This window comes from Colias philodice, chromosome 28 (genome assembly GCF_061535455.1).
Source record: "Colias philodice isolate Cphi_HAF_F1 chromosome 28, ilColPhil1 Martin Lab GWU primary, whole genome shotgun sequence".
Taxonomy (NCBI): domain Eukaryota; kingdom Metazoa; phylum Arthropoda; class Insecta; order Lepidoptera; family Pieridae; genus Colias; species Colias philodice.
This window is the reverse complement of record NC_143113.1, coordinates 5,479,271-5,493,674: the sequence shown is the minus strand read 5'-3', so window position 1 is coordinate 5,493,674 and position 14,404 is coordinate 5,479,271. Positions and strand designations below refer to the sequence as shown.

At 33.4% G+C, this 14,404-nt stretch overlaps 2 protein-coding genes across 3 annotated transcripts in view; one reads left to right on the top strand and one right to left on the bottom strand.

The window, feature by feature from the left end:
- The window catches only part of LOC149476386 (uncharacterized), a 244,529-nt gene that overhangs the window by 163,630 nt on the left and 66,495 nt on the right, over nt 1-14,404 (bottom strand). The window lies entirely within an intron of this gene.
- The window catches only part of LOC149476388 (angiotensin-converting enzyme-like), a 37,138-nt gene continuing 33,313 nt past the window's right edge, over nt 10,580-14,404 (top strand). The window contains exons 1-2 of the mRNA XM_089712179.1: nt 10,580-10,872; nt 14,227-14,303. Of these exons, the coding sequence (XP_089568305.1) occupies nt 10,795-10,872; nt 14,227-14,303 (155 nt within the window). The 5' untranslated portion in view covers nt 10,580-10,794. The remainder of the gene's footprint in view (nt 10,873-14,226; nt 14,304-14,404) is intronic.

Sequence of the window (14,404 nt, the reverse complement as noted above, 5' to 3'; positions counted from 1 at the left end):
CATTCAGAGGGACTGATTGTTAAAAACCAAGTAGCCGGTCCGTAATGACGAGTCATGCATATAACATCGCTTCTGGGTTTTTTCCAGAATTGTTCGGTATTTCGTAATCTACTGAATATAGCCATCAGGTCTCCTTCAAGCTCGCCTTTCTCTATCATCTGTAAATAATGTTGAGCTGTCAGTTTTTTGTTTTATTTTATTTTATTTAATTTTATTTTATTAGTTTCCAAACAGCTTATACAACAATATAACAAACAAATTATTCAAGTACAATTAATAACGTTCTATGTATAAGCCTATTCTATGGATACACAAATGTTTAGAGTGTGAAAGATGTAAAAACAATTAAAAATACTCTTAACGATTTTAAATTTAACCTAGAAAAGTTTTATTCCTTACAAAATGACTGTATATGTCTACTTTCAACAATAAAATAATAATCGACTCAAAATAATTATTAACACAACTAAGCACAACCAAAACGACCGTTACGTCCGAGAGCCCAACGGAAAGTGTGTCAAATCCGCTGTTCAGCTCATTTTTATAAACACCCACTGGGTTCGGGTTGCCAGTTGGGAATTAATTTATAACACGGCCGTTCCTGACAGTGCGGCGTCCTCGACCGCAGCATGACTTCTACCACTAGCAAGTAACATCAGATCCAACCAACCTGCTTGCTTCATCCCTTGAAATCTACTCAACATCGCCTTAGCGCTGTCTCAGGAACATAAAGGAAACTTGTTAGCAATCAACCTAGTTTCGCGTTATAGTCTGAAGCGTATATCTTATGCAGGGGAACGAAAAATGACCTTCATCTCTATTTTACCATTACCAGTGCCATGGACGCAAGCGTGCACTCAAGCGGCCATAGACAAGGTGTATTAAAAAGCAAATACTTATAACAGAACTAGATACCTTCAGACTTAACACGTATATAGATAAAACTCAAAATGTAATACACCGTCGTAACGACAGTGGCTCCAAGTGCTCTCATAAGCGACAACCTGTAAATAAAAACAGAGACCCATACATTTTGCATGTTCTCTAAGTGGCCTAAACACATTAGCACCACAAAAATTTAAAACAGAGAGACCCATACCTTTTGTACGTTCTCTAGTGGTCTATAAACAATAGCACCACAAACTTTCAAAACAGAGACCCATACCCATGTATGTCCTCTAGTGGTCTATAAACAATAGCACCACAAACTTTCATAACAGAGAGACCCATACCTTTTGTACGTTCTCTAGTGGTCTATAAACAATAGCACCACAAACTTTCAAAACAGAGAGACCCATACCCATGTATGTCCTCTAGTGGTCTATAAACAATAGCACCACAAACTTTCAAAACAGAGACCCATACCCATGTATGTCCTCTAGTGGTCTATAAACAATAGCACCACAAACTTTCAAAACAATATACCCTCGTATGTTCTCTAAGTGGTCTATAAACAATAGCACCACAAACACAAAGTCTTCGACAGCAACGGTGAGTGGCTACCGTCGTTCCTCGTTCACGCAGGCATCCCGGCGCCGTAGATTGGTTGCAAGCAGCCCGGAAGCCCGTTGTCAGCAACTGCAGCGGCGCAGTGGATGTACAGCGCACGTGCCATTGCCAGCGCACAGCACATCGTACCACTGAGAACCCTTGTTGCCTCCTTCAACACGTAGCATGTTGAGAACTGTCCCGTAGCACCTGTTATTATCATAGCAACTAGTTATTTTCTTAACAACTTTGCTTCCCCGACTCGGCCTAACCTGACCATGACTAATCAATAGCCCCCTAATGACTCCCGCTCACAGGACGCAACGGATGTTATTTCGCTACGGTTGAGATAATGTTCTTTCAACACTGAACAACTGAACTGAACAACAACTAATAAGCACTAAATTTAGATGGCAAACGGTCTAAAACGCGTGGCAATCCCAATTCTGATCTTAACGATTTTAAATTTAACCTAGAAAAGTTTTATTCCTTACAAAATGACTGTATATGTCTACTTTCAACAATAAAATAATAATCGACTCAAAATAATTATTAACACAACTAAGCACAACCAAAACGACCGTTACGTCCGAGAGCCCAACGGAAAGTGTGTCAAATCCGCTGTTCAGCTCATTTTTATAAACACCCACTGGGTTCGGGTTGCCAGTTGGGAATTAATTTATAACAATACTGTTACCACAACAATAAAAAAAAAAAAAATACAATAAAAGATATACTTAGAGGTAGGCTAACAAGATTCGACATAAATCCGTATGCTTCAGGTGCTACGCAGAGCAGTAAGTACTAGGCGACGAAAACTGGCTAGACTATTTGAAAAAATGTCAATAGTGTTATCTTTATTAACTATTTCGTTATATAGTCGGCATAACCTATATACTGGGTTATTATAAGAAATATATAAGCGAGTGGCGGGTATATAGAAGGGTTTAGCGTTCCGAGTGACACGAGCGTTACAATATAAAGAGAATTTACAAAGCATATCAGTGTGAATTAGGTTATTGATAATTTTATACATATAAGTTAAATCAATGAATTTACGTCGCATTTCAAGTGAATCCAAATTGAAATATTCAAGTCGAATGTCATAGGTGGGCAAGGATCTTCTAAGGTGTTCACGATTGCATAGAGAACGTAAAAATCGTTTTTGTACCGATTCGAGCTTGTCGATATGTGTTTTGTAGAATGGAGACCACACTGAGGAGCCATATTCAAGGGTGCTACGGACCAGAGATTTATAAAGAATTAGGGCACTATTTTTATTTTTAAAAGATCTGGACATTCGTAATATAAAGCCTAAATTTTGATTGGCTTTTTTGACAGTAGATTCGACATGATCGATAAATGATAAACTTTTATCGAATGTCACCCCTAGATCTCGTATGAATTCTTTACGACCTAAGATAATATTTGAAATTTGATACGAAAAGTTAATACTGTTTACTTTATTAGTAAATGTGACAACATGACACTTAGAGGTATTTAATTTCATTAAATTTCTCTTACACCAGGTATGAAGAGCAATTAAGTCTTCTTGAAGCAACTGACAGTCAGCAATATTATCGACTTTTCTATATAGTTTCAGATCATCCGCATAAAGTAGACATTTACTACCTATATTAAATCGTAAGGGTGCATCATTTATAAAAACCGCGAACAAAAGAGGGCCAAGATGGGAACCTTGGGGAACACCGGAAGGAACAGAATAGGGTTCAGATAGGTAGCCGTTGAGAGCAACTATTTGAGTGCGGTTTTTAATGTACGAGATGATCCAACGCAATAAGTTCCCATGTATGCCACAAATCATCAGCTTTTTAAACAGGAGCTCATGGTTGACTTTATCGAACGCCTTCTGAAAGTCGGTGTAAATGACATCCACTTGTCCTTTGTTGTCCAAAGTTTCTAGGAGATAGTCAGCATATTCAGTTAAATTAGATGTTGTTGATTTACGCGCGACAAATCCATGTTGTTCAGAAATAAGTAAAGGTTTAACAAAATTGTAAATTTGATTGTAAATAACACGTTCAAATATTTTAGCAAAGCAATTTAGTATGCAGATAGGTCTGTAATTACAACAGTCCGATCTATCGCCGGATTTGAATATTGGAATTACGTGAGTGATCTTCCAAAAGTCAGGAAAGATGCCTGTAGATAGAGATCTATTAAAAATTATATAAAGTGGTAAGGTGAGTTCGTTATAGCAAGATTTAACAAAATGAGATGGAATACCGTCCGGTCCAGGACCCTTGTTCGGATCCAATTGTTTAAGAAGTTTTTTAACATCATGCGCTTCAATTACTACTTTGTTAAGACAATTAGACCAATTGTTGTGGACGGGATCCTCAACAATGGCATTATTTTCATATACAGAATGGAAATATTTAGCAAATGTTTGACAGATATCACTACCCTTAGTAGCAACAATGTTATTATATTTAACTAGTTGGGGAAAACTTGAACATTTATTTTTACTCTTTACGTAATTCCAGAATAATTTAATGTTACCTTTATGTAGACACGATTCAACATCTTTTAAATAATTGTTATAACACTCCTTCATCATCTATGTTTACATTAGTAACATTTAATTTATAAAATATGCCTGCATTCAATTGTCTTAAATTAGCGTCATTCAGTAAGAAAAACAAGTATTGCTGGTTAAGTCGAAAACGTGAGTCTTTTGAAGTTAAACGAGATTTTATGAATTCTGCGCTTATAATTTTTTTTTCGCGATCATAAAATTGACCATATTTACCCTCATTGAACAAATCAGGAAAACATAAAGTATCTATATCCTTATTGCGGCTATCTATAGGTGGACCATTGACTTTCAGCATTTGATATAGAGCAGACGCTGCACTATTTTTTCTATTTTCGTGAAGAGGGTAGATTGTATATTGTTCATAAATATCTTCGTGATCTTCGGTTATCTGAGTGAGAATGGCGGGCTGATTTTGTAGTTCTTTTTCATGATCAATTGGTTCTATATCGTAGGTCATATTTTGGTTTAGATTGTCTAATAAATTAGCTGAATTCTGCGGAAGGATTATGTTTCTATAATGAATGTTATTTTGTTTTAAATAGTTTAATGCACTGTATATCTTATTGATATCTACTAAGTCTTGCCATATGATTTTAGTTTTAGTAGGACAGCTTCGCACGAGTATAAAAATTTCTTGGTTCAGGTTTAAAGGCTCCTCAGGTTTTGGTAATTTGTTTAAAGTAGTTTCTGTAGGTAATGGTAAATGAAAAGTTCTTCCTTTAACTTTTTTTATCTTTTCCCTGTTGGGTATATTTTTATTTCCTACTGGAATCAAGCTAGTAACTACTTGAAAAGCCTTGGCTCTTTGAATTAACATTTTTTCATAGTTATTAAGTTCACTTAATTGTTTAGGCACGCAGCTGTAATATAAACTATTAAGTATAGAATTAGGAGGCAAATCGTTAGCTCTGATTTTTTTTAAACATAAATGACATATAAAAGGACTTGGTTCAATATGAAAAGTTTCATTGAAATGTTGTAATCTTTGCCACAAGTCACTTTGGATTGGATTTCTTAATTTATTGATAGCTGATAAGTCACGTAAACAAAGAAGTCTATGGCACGATATGCAATGATGTATTGGTACATCATCACATTTTTTTTTTAAGTTATTATAAGCACGATTGTATTTATCTAATATTAAGTCTTCGTTTAATTCACTTTGACTCATATTAACTTCAAAATGGGCATTTTTGATGTTGAAAGGAACTCCTAACTCAAATAATTTATTTACATTGACAGAGTTCAAGTCATAGTCTATTGAATTTATATTTATGCAATAAGATCTTAACTGATAGAGCTCCCTTACAAGTGTTCGTATTTTAGGGAAATGAGTTTTAATATTACAAAGTATTTTAAAATGACTTAAATATTCTTGACTTTGTTTAGATATTAAATTGAAAACATCTATGGCTGACTTTGAAATCAAATATTTAAAAACGTTCAATAAATTCTGTAAAACTGTTTCATCTAATAAACATTGTTTAGGATTACATGACCAAGATACATTATTTTTTTCATTCTGTAAAGTAAACATGTCAGCTTCGCCCTCATCATTTATTGGTATAATTACTTCCGAGCCGACAATTTTATATGAACTTTCATAAAAGTACGGTTCTTGAGTGGTTAAGTGTCTAGATTCCCCGGCAAGAATAGTGAATTTATCTAGTATAGTGGCAGATGAATGACTCTCAATTTTTTCTATACTTATCTTAATTTTATTTTGAATGCGATCTAAAACTTTAAAGTAATTATCTAATATACTTTTGCGGCGCTCAAGAACCCATTTTACAGTTTTTTCAGCTTCCAATCTTTTCTGTTTTCCAATTTTGTCAGTTAGTTTTTTTATGACGTCATTTTCACTGGAATACGACAACTTTTTCTTTGCATTATATAATGTCAAAGATTTTCTTTTAATATGTGGATTTTTTTGTGTGTACCTTTGTGAGGTTGTTTTGTTTACTTCAGGATTATTTTTAGTGTAAAGTTTAACGGCTTTCCGATGTACCTCGGGGTTATTGTTCGTGTAACGTTGTACTGCTCTTTTAATAGACTCTGGACGCTTGTCTGCATACCGTTTTTTAGCACTTTTGATTACCTCTGGATGCGCTTGTTTATAACGTTGATAAGCTTAACGTTGTTGATCCGCACGCGATTTGCTAGATGTTTTCGGGCGACCTTGTTTCCTCTTTGGAGGACGGCCCCTTTGTTTTTTATTGTTGTTGGTTATATTCTCGTTATCCTCTAAAGAATCATTCATAACAAGTATATTAGAGTCCTGTTCGACTGGAATACAAACGTCAAAATGACCCGACGAAAGATCCCCTGAAAAAAGTAATCGCTTAACAGGACGATTCTCATCGCCGAACACACCACGAAGAACACCGTCCTGATACACTTCTATTCTTATAGGATATAAATCCCCTGCAGCCTTTAATTCTGAAACCGCCCCATAAGTACTCGAGCAAAGCATACTTGCTCGATATTCCTCTACAGAGTGGTAAGGTTCGCCGTTTTGGGCGCAGGTGTAGACTGCTAAGTCTTCCCAATTACGAGAAACATACTCAACTATAGACTCACGCAACCTAATAGATTGTTGTATGTCAGAACATTCAAACAAAGAAAATGCCAGCGAATGAAATAAGCAGCTGCCATCGGGAGGCATTTGAATTATTTGGTGTAACACTTGTGTGTCACCCACCAATAATTCGATTGTACGACTCATTTTTCAATTTTATTTTATGAATTTAGAATCACGTGTACCTGAACTGCGAAGATGTATAGAAACTAGTTGGCTGCTCCCCTGCGTTACCGGGTAGGCTACTTCCAAATAGTTATACGTAAACCACAAAATAACATAAGCCCGAAGGCATCTATCTATTATAAGTTATAAGAAAAACGGGAGTTTTAGCCATTATTGAACTGTTACCGCCTTCACCGCGTGGAGGTACTCCCAGCTTATGTTATTATTATGGTATTTTTTAAAACAGACAAATAATCGCTACAAAACGAAGCTAAGTATTGGTAATGTTGTTCTTACATGTTTCTACATACAAGATGTAATAGAGGTGAAATATGATTTTTCATTTCTCCTACTCGGAAAGTAGTGTTGTTTTGATCTGATTAATGAGTAGAAAATGCTGCTTTCAGCTGTAAAGAGTTTTATGTAATAAAACTAATTTAAGAAATGACATGATTTTCTAAACAGCCAGTGTGAATTTAACGCCTTTGATTAATATAATCAAAGTTTCACGCATACTTCTTTAAGCCGCGAGTGCCGCGTAACTAGGTACGCGGCGAGCGGCGAGTTCCATATTTAAAATTTAAAATGTGTGTAAATCAAAGCGCGTCAAAATCTATCCCAGGAGTTAAGAGAAACAAAGATGTTTTTTTGTGAATTATTTATTAAAAATCCACAAACATAAGCAATCAATAAACATTTATTAATTAGTAATATATTAATAATAATACACTAATTGTTAATAATTATATTGCATTAATTAATCTTACACACGTCAAGATGAAGAATAGGTATTAATTAACAATAAAAATATATTATTTAAAAACTTTTGTATAACTGTTCAGGCTATTGCCTAAGTTTAGTATCTAGATTCTTACTTGGTTACATCTACTATCTTTCAGTGCAAGTCCTATCAAAATCGGTCCAGCCGTTCCAGATAAAAAGGGCAAAGTTTGAAAAAAGCGTGTGTGCCGAGCACACGTGTCAGAAGTAAAACTTCTTTGGCAAGATGCAAAGATCGTCGTAGAAGAATCGTCGCCTTACTCCATGACGTGACGGAAGAAATCATGCAATCGAAGTAATCTGCCCTAGCGATACTAGCGCGAGTGAGTGTGATGTCAGAGGCGCATCGAATCCACAGATGTTTCGCGCTAAAATATGTAAACTTCAATAATCTATATCTCAGTCATTTATTGATGGATTTCAATTTTTTTTTCTGCCACTGATTAGTTTTGATCTATATTTTAACACTATTATGGTGAATATAATATTTTCTATTTTTATAAACTTTTCCATTTTTCCATACAAACAAAATTAATGTCATTGAAAAAAAAATTAAATACAGATAAATTCAGTATTTTCTGATTTTTTCCTTTGTACACTCACTATAACCTAGTTGATTACAAAATTTGAACTTTCTAGGTCATCTGGAAGTGGGTTAGGTTTTGTATATGTCTATAAGTCAGTCAGTCTTAAAAATTGCGATTTTTGGACATTAATATCTACGCAACTGTTTAATCTATATTTATGAAATTTAAGGTTCTTGTTTATCTCGAGGTCCTCTTGATATGTACCAAATTTGGTTTATTTAACTTAAATAGTTTTCGAGTTATAAGGGGGTGAAAAGTGGCTCGAAATGGTTCGTGTAATATACACACGGCCGCTGCTCGCCAGTTCTCTTCGCTTGAACTTGGCTTGACACGCTGCCGCGTGTCTAGATTTATGAACAAATAATTACATCAGATTTAATAATCGCAATTATTTTGAATGTACATATGAATAAATGATTTCATCATAATATTAATAATCAAAATTGTTTTATTTCCCATTTGTTGCAACCCTAGCGTATTTTCGTGTGGCAGCGTAAGTACCTACGCTGGCGGCGGCATCGCGCGACATCAAAGGCGATTCCTTACTGTAGGAAATAATATTGTAATACTGTGACTGTATTATAATGGGTACATCATTACATTCAAAACTGCAAGTTTGACATGCTTGCATGGATGTTTTCATAAATGTGTTTATTGATATGTTTTTATCAATGCAAAAAGTAGGGATGTTCGATAAAGTAAATAGGTTTATATCACAGGTTTATATACAGAGACATTGTGATAATCCTACTAATATTTGTTTGTTTAATTTATAATAATACCACAGACTAATAATAATATACTACGTAACTACGTCTACATACAAATAATACTATACGTTTTAATCCGCGGGTGAAACCGCGTGGCACAGCTAGTATGTACCTAAGCATAACCATGGACCAATAATCCATACTTAATATTATAAATGCTAAAGTAACTCTGTCTGTCTGTCTGTTACTCAATCACGCCTTAACTACTGAACCAATTTGCATGAAATTTGGTATAGAGATATTTTGATACCCGAGAAAGGACATAGGATAGGTTTTATCCCGAAAATCCTACGGGAACGGGTTTTTCTTTGAAAACACGGGCGAAGCCGCGGGCGGAAAGCTAGTTTTGAAATATATCTTCAATCGAATTACTAACATATTATTTTGTCTATAACGCATTTTTCATTGTTAAAAGTACATAAAAACGTGTCTATTAATTTATATCAACATATTTGCATACAATTTACTTTACGTATCGACTACACTGTTGACTATGAGATGTATGAGCAAACTCATTTAACTCATCATAGAACAAAAAACAGATGTTTAATTTTTCACTGCCAAGTTTCTTCAGTAAATAAATAACAATAAATAAATATTTCAGGACATTTTTCACACACGGCACGATCTCATCCCATACTAAACTTTTCACTTGTGTTATCGAAACCAGACGATAACGATGAATGATTGAAATTAATCCAATTCAGAGGCTTCCAAATAAGTAATTTTCACATTAATTCTGGGTTCGATTCCCGCTTCTCGATTAGTACCAACTAACAAACCAAAATCTCGGTCTGGCAGGACACAGAAGGCTGATCACTTAATTGTCCGTAAAGAAAATCGATCAATGAAACATATTTGCTTAATACATCTGCGCCACTAGAGGACATGGGTATTCATTTTTATTAATTAAAAGGTCGAAAATTATAATGGATGAAAAATCTCCGAAAACACATTTTTACTCTTTCTTTAACAATACTTACATATTATAACTTAAATAGTTTAATGTTCATTAAAAAATGTTTTAATAGCTATAGACTCAACATAAATCTTTGTACTTTCTATCTAAATAATCTATGACAAAGAGAGGCACGCGATCGTCCGTCTTAAAATAAGGTCTGCTACACATAGGAGTATGTTATTGAGATGCTATAAATTATATTTAAGACTTAAAAATGTCACTTAAATTTTTAGTTTGTTTTTTATCTTTCATACGATAAACATAAGTACATAACATATTACATAACTTATCGATATTATGATAGATATGCAATTAAATTAACCTTCAAAGGTTTACTTTTGGATGTTATTTGATAACTTAATTTTCCATATTTTGATTTTCCTCATCAATTACCTATTTAGAAATGAAAATCCGGATTTTTTTGGAATTTTACTTCCTGTAAACTTAACTATTCATAACTTATTTTATTTATTTATTTAAACTCTTTATTGTGCTGCCAAAAATACAAAAAAAAAACTTATTCTAAAAGAAAAACAGCACATATGGCGGCCCTATCACTTATGAGTAACTTATGCATTTATAGCATCTAATAGAACCTTACACAGCACTCCTCTTTCCCAAAGCGGTTAAAATCTCCACACATATCTCAGTACCTACCGTACCGTCCCCAATCTGTGCCATGTGCACCGACCGTGCCGAAAACAAAGCAACGGAAACATTAGCCGACGACAACGTACACTACCAAGTCGTCTTCTGCATCTATCATATTTATCTTTGACAGAAACTCGAAAAAAAAAAACAAAATATATATTCAAAAATGGAACGCGTCTGACATTTGAAGCGTGGATACAGATAATTAAAATTTTGGATTATGAGTGTGTTGCTGTTATAAAAAAAAAATCAAAATGGACATTCAAAAAGGCGCGCTTATTCTATTTGCTTTCTACACACGGTTCGCGTGTTCGCAAGATTATTATCGAATGGTAAGTGCAATTTATATAAATCATAGAGAAATCTTATTAGGTGTTTAACAATGTTATGTCTTGGTTTTATTTTAGGGTTCCGTAAAAAATACTAGAAAAAATACTATACGCAATAATCTGGTTCATGGATTTTCCAATTTTTAATGAAACTGATTTTAAATTACACATTATTATTATATAAATAAAGAAAAAGTTTGCATATTACACACAAAGTAAACAATGCGTAGCAAAAGTAAAAACAAATACATAGTAGTAGTAACTATGTTTCACGTAATTAGTTTATTTCACTAATTTTCTTTTCAAAACATGGTTCGTAAAGCTTATAAATACTTGCATATATTATCTCTCTCTTATACTAACTATAAAAATGACAAGATAGAAATAATTTTCAACGGAACCCGTTCAATATAATAGTCACGCATGTAAATGTAATGTAATTTAATCTAATGTACTTTGAAACAAAACAATAAATACTAAACGAAAGTTTTGTCATATGTTTTTGTTTTAAATAATTCAACAGAGATCAATTACTTACTTTTCACTCTTTGATTATAATGTAATACAATTAAACCATTTAATGAAGGTGTTAATTCGTTTATTTATTATTATCTTTGCCCTACGGTTTTACCCGCATTGCTCCTATTATAGTCTGTCCCAGTCTTAGCGTGATGATATAATATAGCCTAAAGACTTCCTCGGTAAATGGACTATCTAACAGTGAATTTAATTTTTCAAATCGGCCTCGGGGTTCTTGAGATTAGAATTTAGATTATTTAGATATTTATGATGATTTATTGCGTTCAGGCAAACAAACAAACAAATTCTTCTTTAAAATATGCTTATTATGTATGTTAACATCGTGTGTATAACAGGCTACGGCTAAGTACCTATGTATGTGTTTCGATAACATTTTCAGAATCAAGTAAAAATAATATAATATTTTATGTACTTATCTCGATAATATGAAATATAAAAAATATAGTTTTTGTTGTTTTTACAACATCGATTCTATAGTAAGTAACTAATATTATTACCTAATAAATAAATACCGGTAAAGTATTGTCTCTTTAAAAACAATAGCTTCAATTAGTTAAACTTTCATTTGAGTAAGAATACTGAAATTGAGCCTAATTTAAAATTTCGTAAAAGAAAAACCAATTGCCAAAATATATTTTTAATAAATATAGGTACTTACGTGTTTATTGCCAATTCCAATATTTTAGAATGAAATTAGGATAGGATTTGGAAAACGTGCGTTTTTGTTTTCAAAAACCGATCCCTAAATTATTGAAAACTAGCTTACCGCCCGCGGCTTCGCCTGCTTTGTCTAAAACCTAATAAATTATATACTAAAACCTTCCTCTTGAATCACTCTATCTATAAAAAAAAACCGCATCAAAATCCGTTGCGTAGTTTTAAAGATTTAAGCATACAAAGGGACATAGGGACAGAGAAAGCGTATTTTATACTATGTAGTGATATTAAAAAAGAGCGTGTGTGCCGAGCACACGTATCAGTAGTGAATCTTCTTTGACAAGATACAAAGACACCAAAATCGTCGTCTGACCTCCACGACGCGACGTGACGATATTGCCATGACGCGACCTTGAAATTTTACTCTCAACGCGCCTAAAGAAGTTTCACTTCAAGCATTGTCCCTACAATTTTTTTAACTAGCTTCCAGTCCGCGATTTCACATGTAATTCTATATCATTGTTATAATTTTATCTGGAAAACAGCTGTTTTACCCTATTTCACAACTTCATGTTTATTGTTTACAATTACTTAATCTAAATCATTCACCATAGAAAAATACTACAATAGCTGTAGATACGTTTATCTACAGCCTACATCAATCTCATACATTCGTAGTCTATTCTATTGAACGCTACGCTAACAGAAAGCCACTTGACTAGGGGGGCTGACTCTTTTATACTCGATTTTGACCCACCTAAACGGACAGATTCAATTCAAACTTTACATATATCAAGGATAGATGACAATACAATAATTTCATAAGTTCAAGCGTGTTTTTTATTTTTTTAAACTATAAAACCTTCAAAGGAAGCTTCAAAATTAATCATGTCCTTGAAGGAGACACGCGCGACAAACACAAGCGAATAGGTAATTATGTTTCAAAATATCACAAAGGGTATTATATTTATTTAATTCACTGTGACCGAATTAAATCTGTCACAGTCGGGTAATCCAAAATGGCGGTTCGAAGGACTAATTTTTCTTCGAGAATATGACGCATTTATAAAATAAATCGGTACAAATGGATGAAAATACGATAAAACACCTTGGTTATAATTTGGATGAAATAATGTCTTACAAGATGACGAGATTAGTTCCGAATTTCGCCACATGCCAAAATATTCGAGTAGGTACCATTAACTCTATTTTTGTCAATAAGCACATAATCTCGAATTCAAACTCTTGTAAATTATCCTATTCATTTCGTATACATACAATAGATAATATTATTGGTTCATTTTAAGTGAAATTCAAATAAACCTTTATAATGTTCTAACACCAAAATAGAAGAATCAATTTATTATAGTTATGTGTTAGTAATGCAACTATTTATTGTCTTATATTATTTTATAATTTAATGTTGTTTTTTCTCTTCTCGCTGTAGAGTTTACAATTAAAATTGTCAGTTTGTGTAATTTATATTTGCATGTTGTGAATACCTATAATTGTTTGTTACATTTAGAATAAGTCTGTAATACAATAAGTCTGTAATTAATAATTAATGAAACAATGTAAACAAACGTTGGTATTTCTAATAAATAAATAAATAAATAGTGATCTCACTTTCTGTAAAGACAATATGACACGCCCTTTCGGCAGCGATGCGAATCCGTCCCTGCCGTTATAGTTTACTAGCTGTGCTCCGCAGTTTTACCCGCAGTGCTCAGCTCCTGTTGGTCTTAGCGAGATGATATTATATAGCCTTTCTCGATAAATGGGCTATCTAACACCGAATTAATTTTTCAAATCAGACCAATAGTTCCCGAGATTACCGCGTTCAAACAAACAAACAAAGTCTTCAGCTTTATAATATTAGTATAGATTATTTATCTTAGTTTCCTTAGTAGAAAGTAGGTAGTGTACCTAGTCTTTAGGAAAAAATACCTGTCTTCGAAAGTTCAAAGCGGCTTTTGATTGAATTTTCTTCTTAGGTATACAAGGCTTCTTCTTACGCTAAAATGCCAGCTAAGGAAATCAATACTTACCTTAAAAAACGTTATACGTCTGTGCTATAATTTTATAGGACTTTCATAGGCTACTTTGATTTTGTGACTATCGAGTATCGACTTATAATACATGAAAATTATAATTTTATAGGGCACGAACACAAACGCCGCCGAAGCGATGCAATTTCTTCGAGAATATGACAGGGAAGCTTCTGGAATGTGCTACAGGTAACCTAGACTTATTTTTATTTTCAGGAGCGAGCAACTATCGTCTAAGTATATTTTATATTGTCATAGAGAGCATAACATACGTAACTAGTATCTAATCT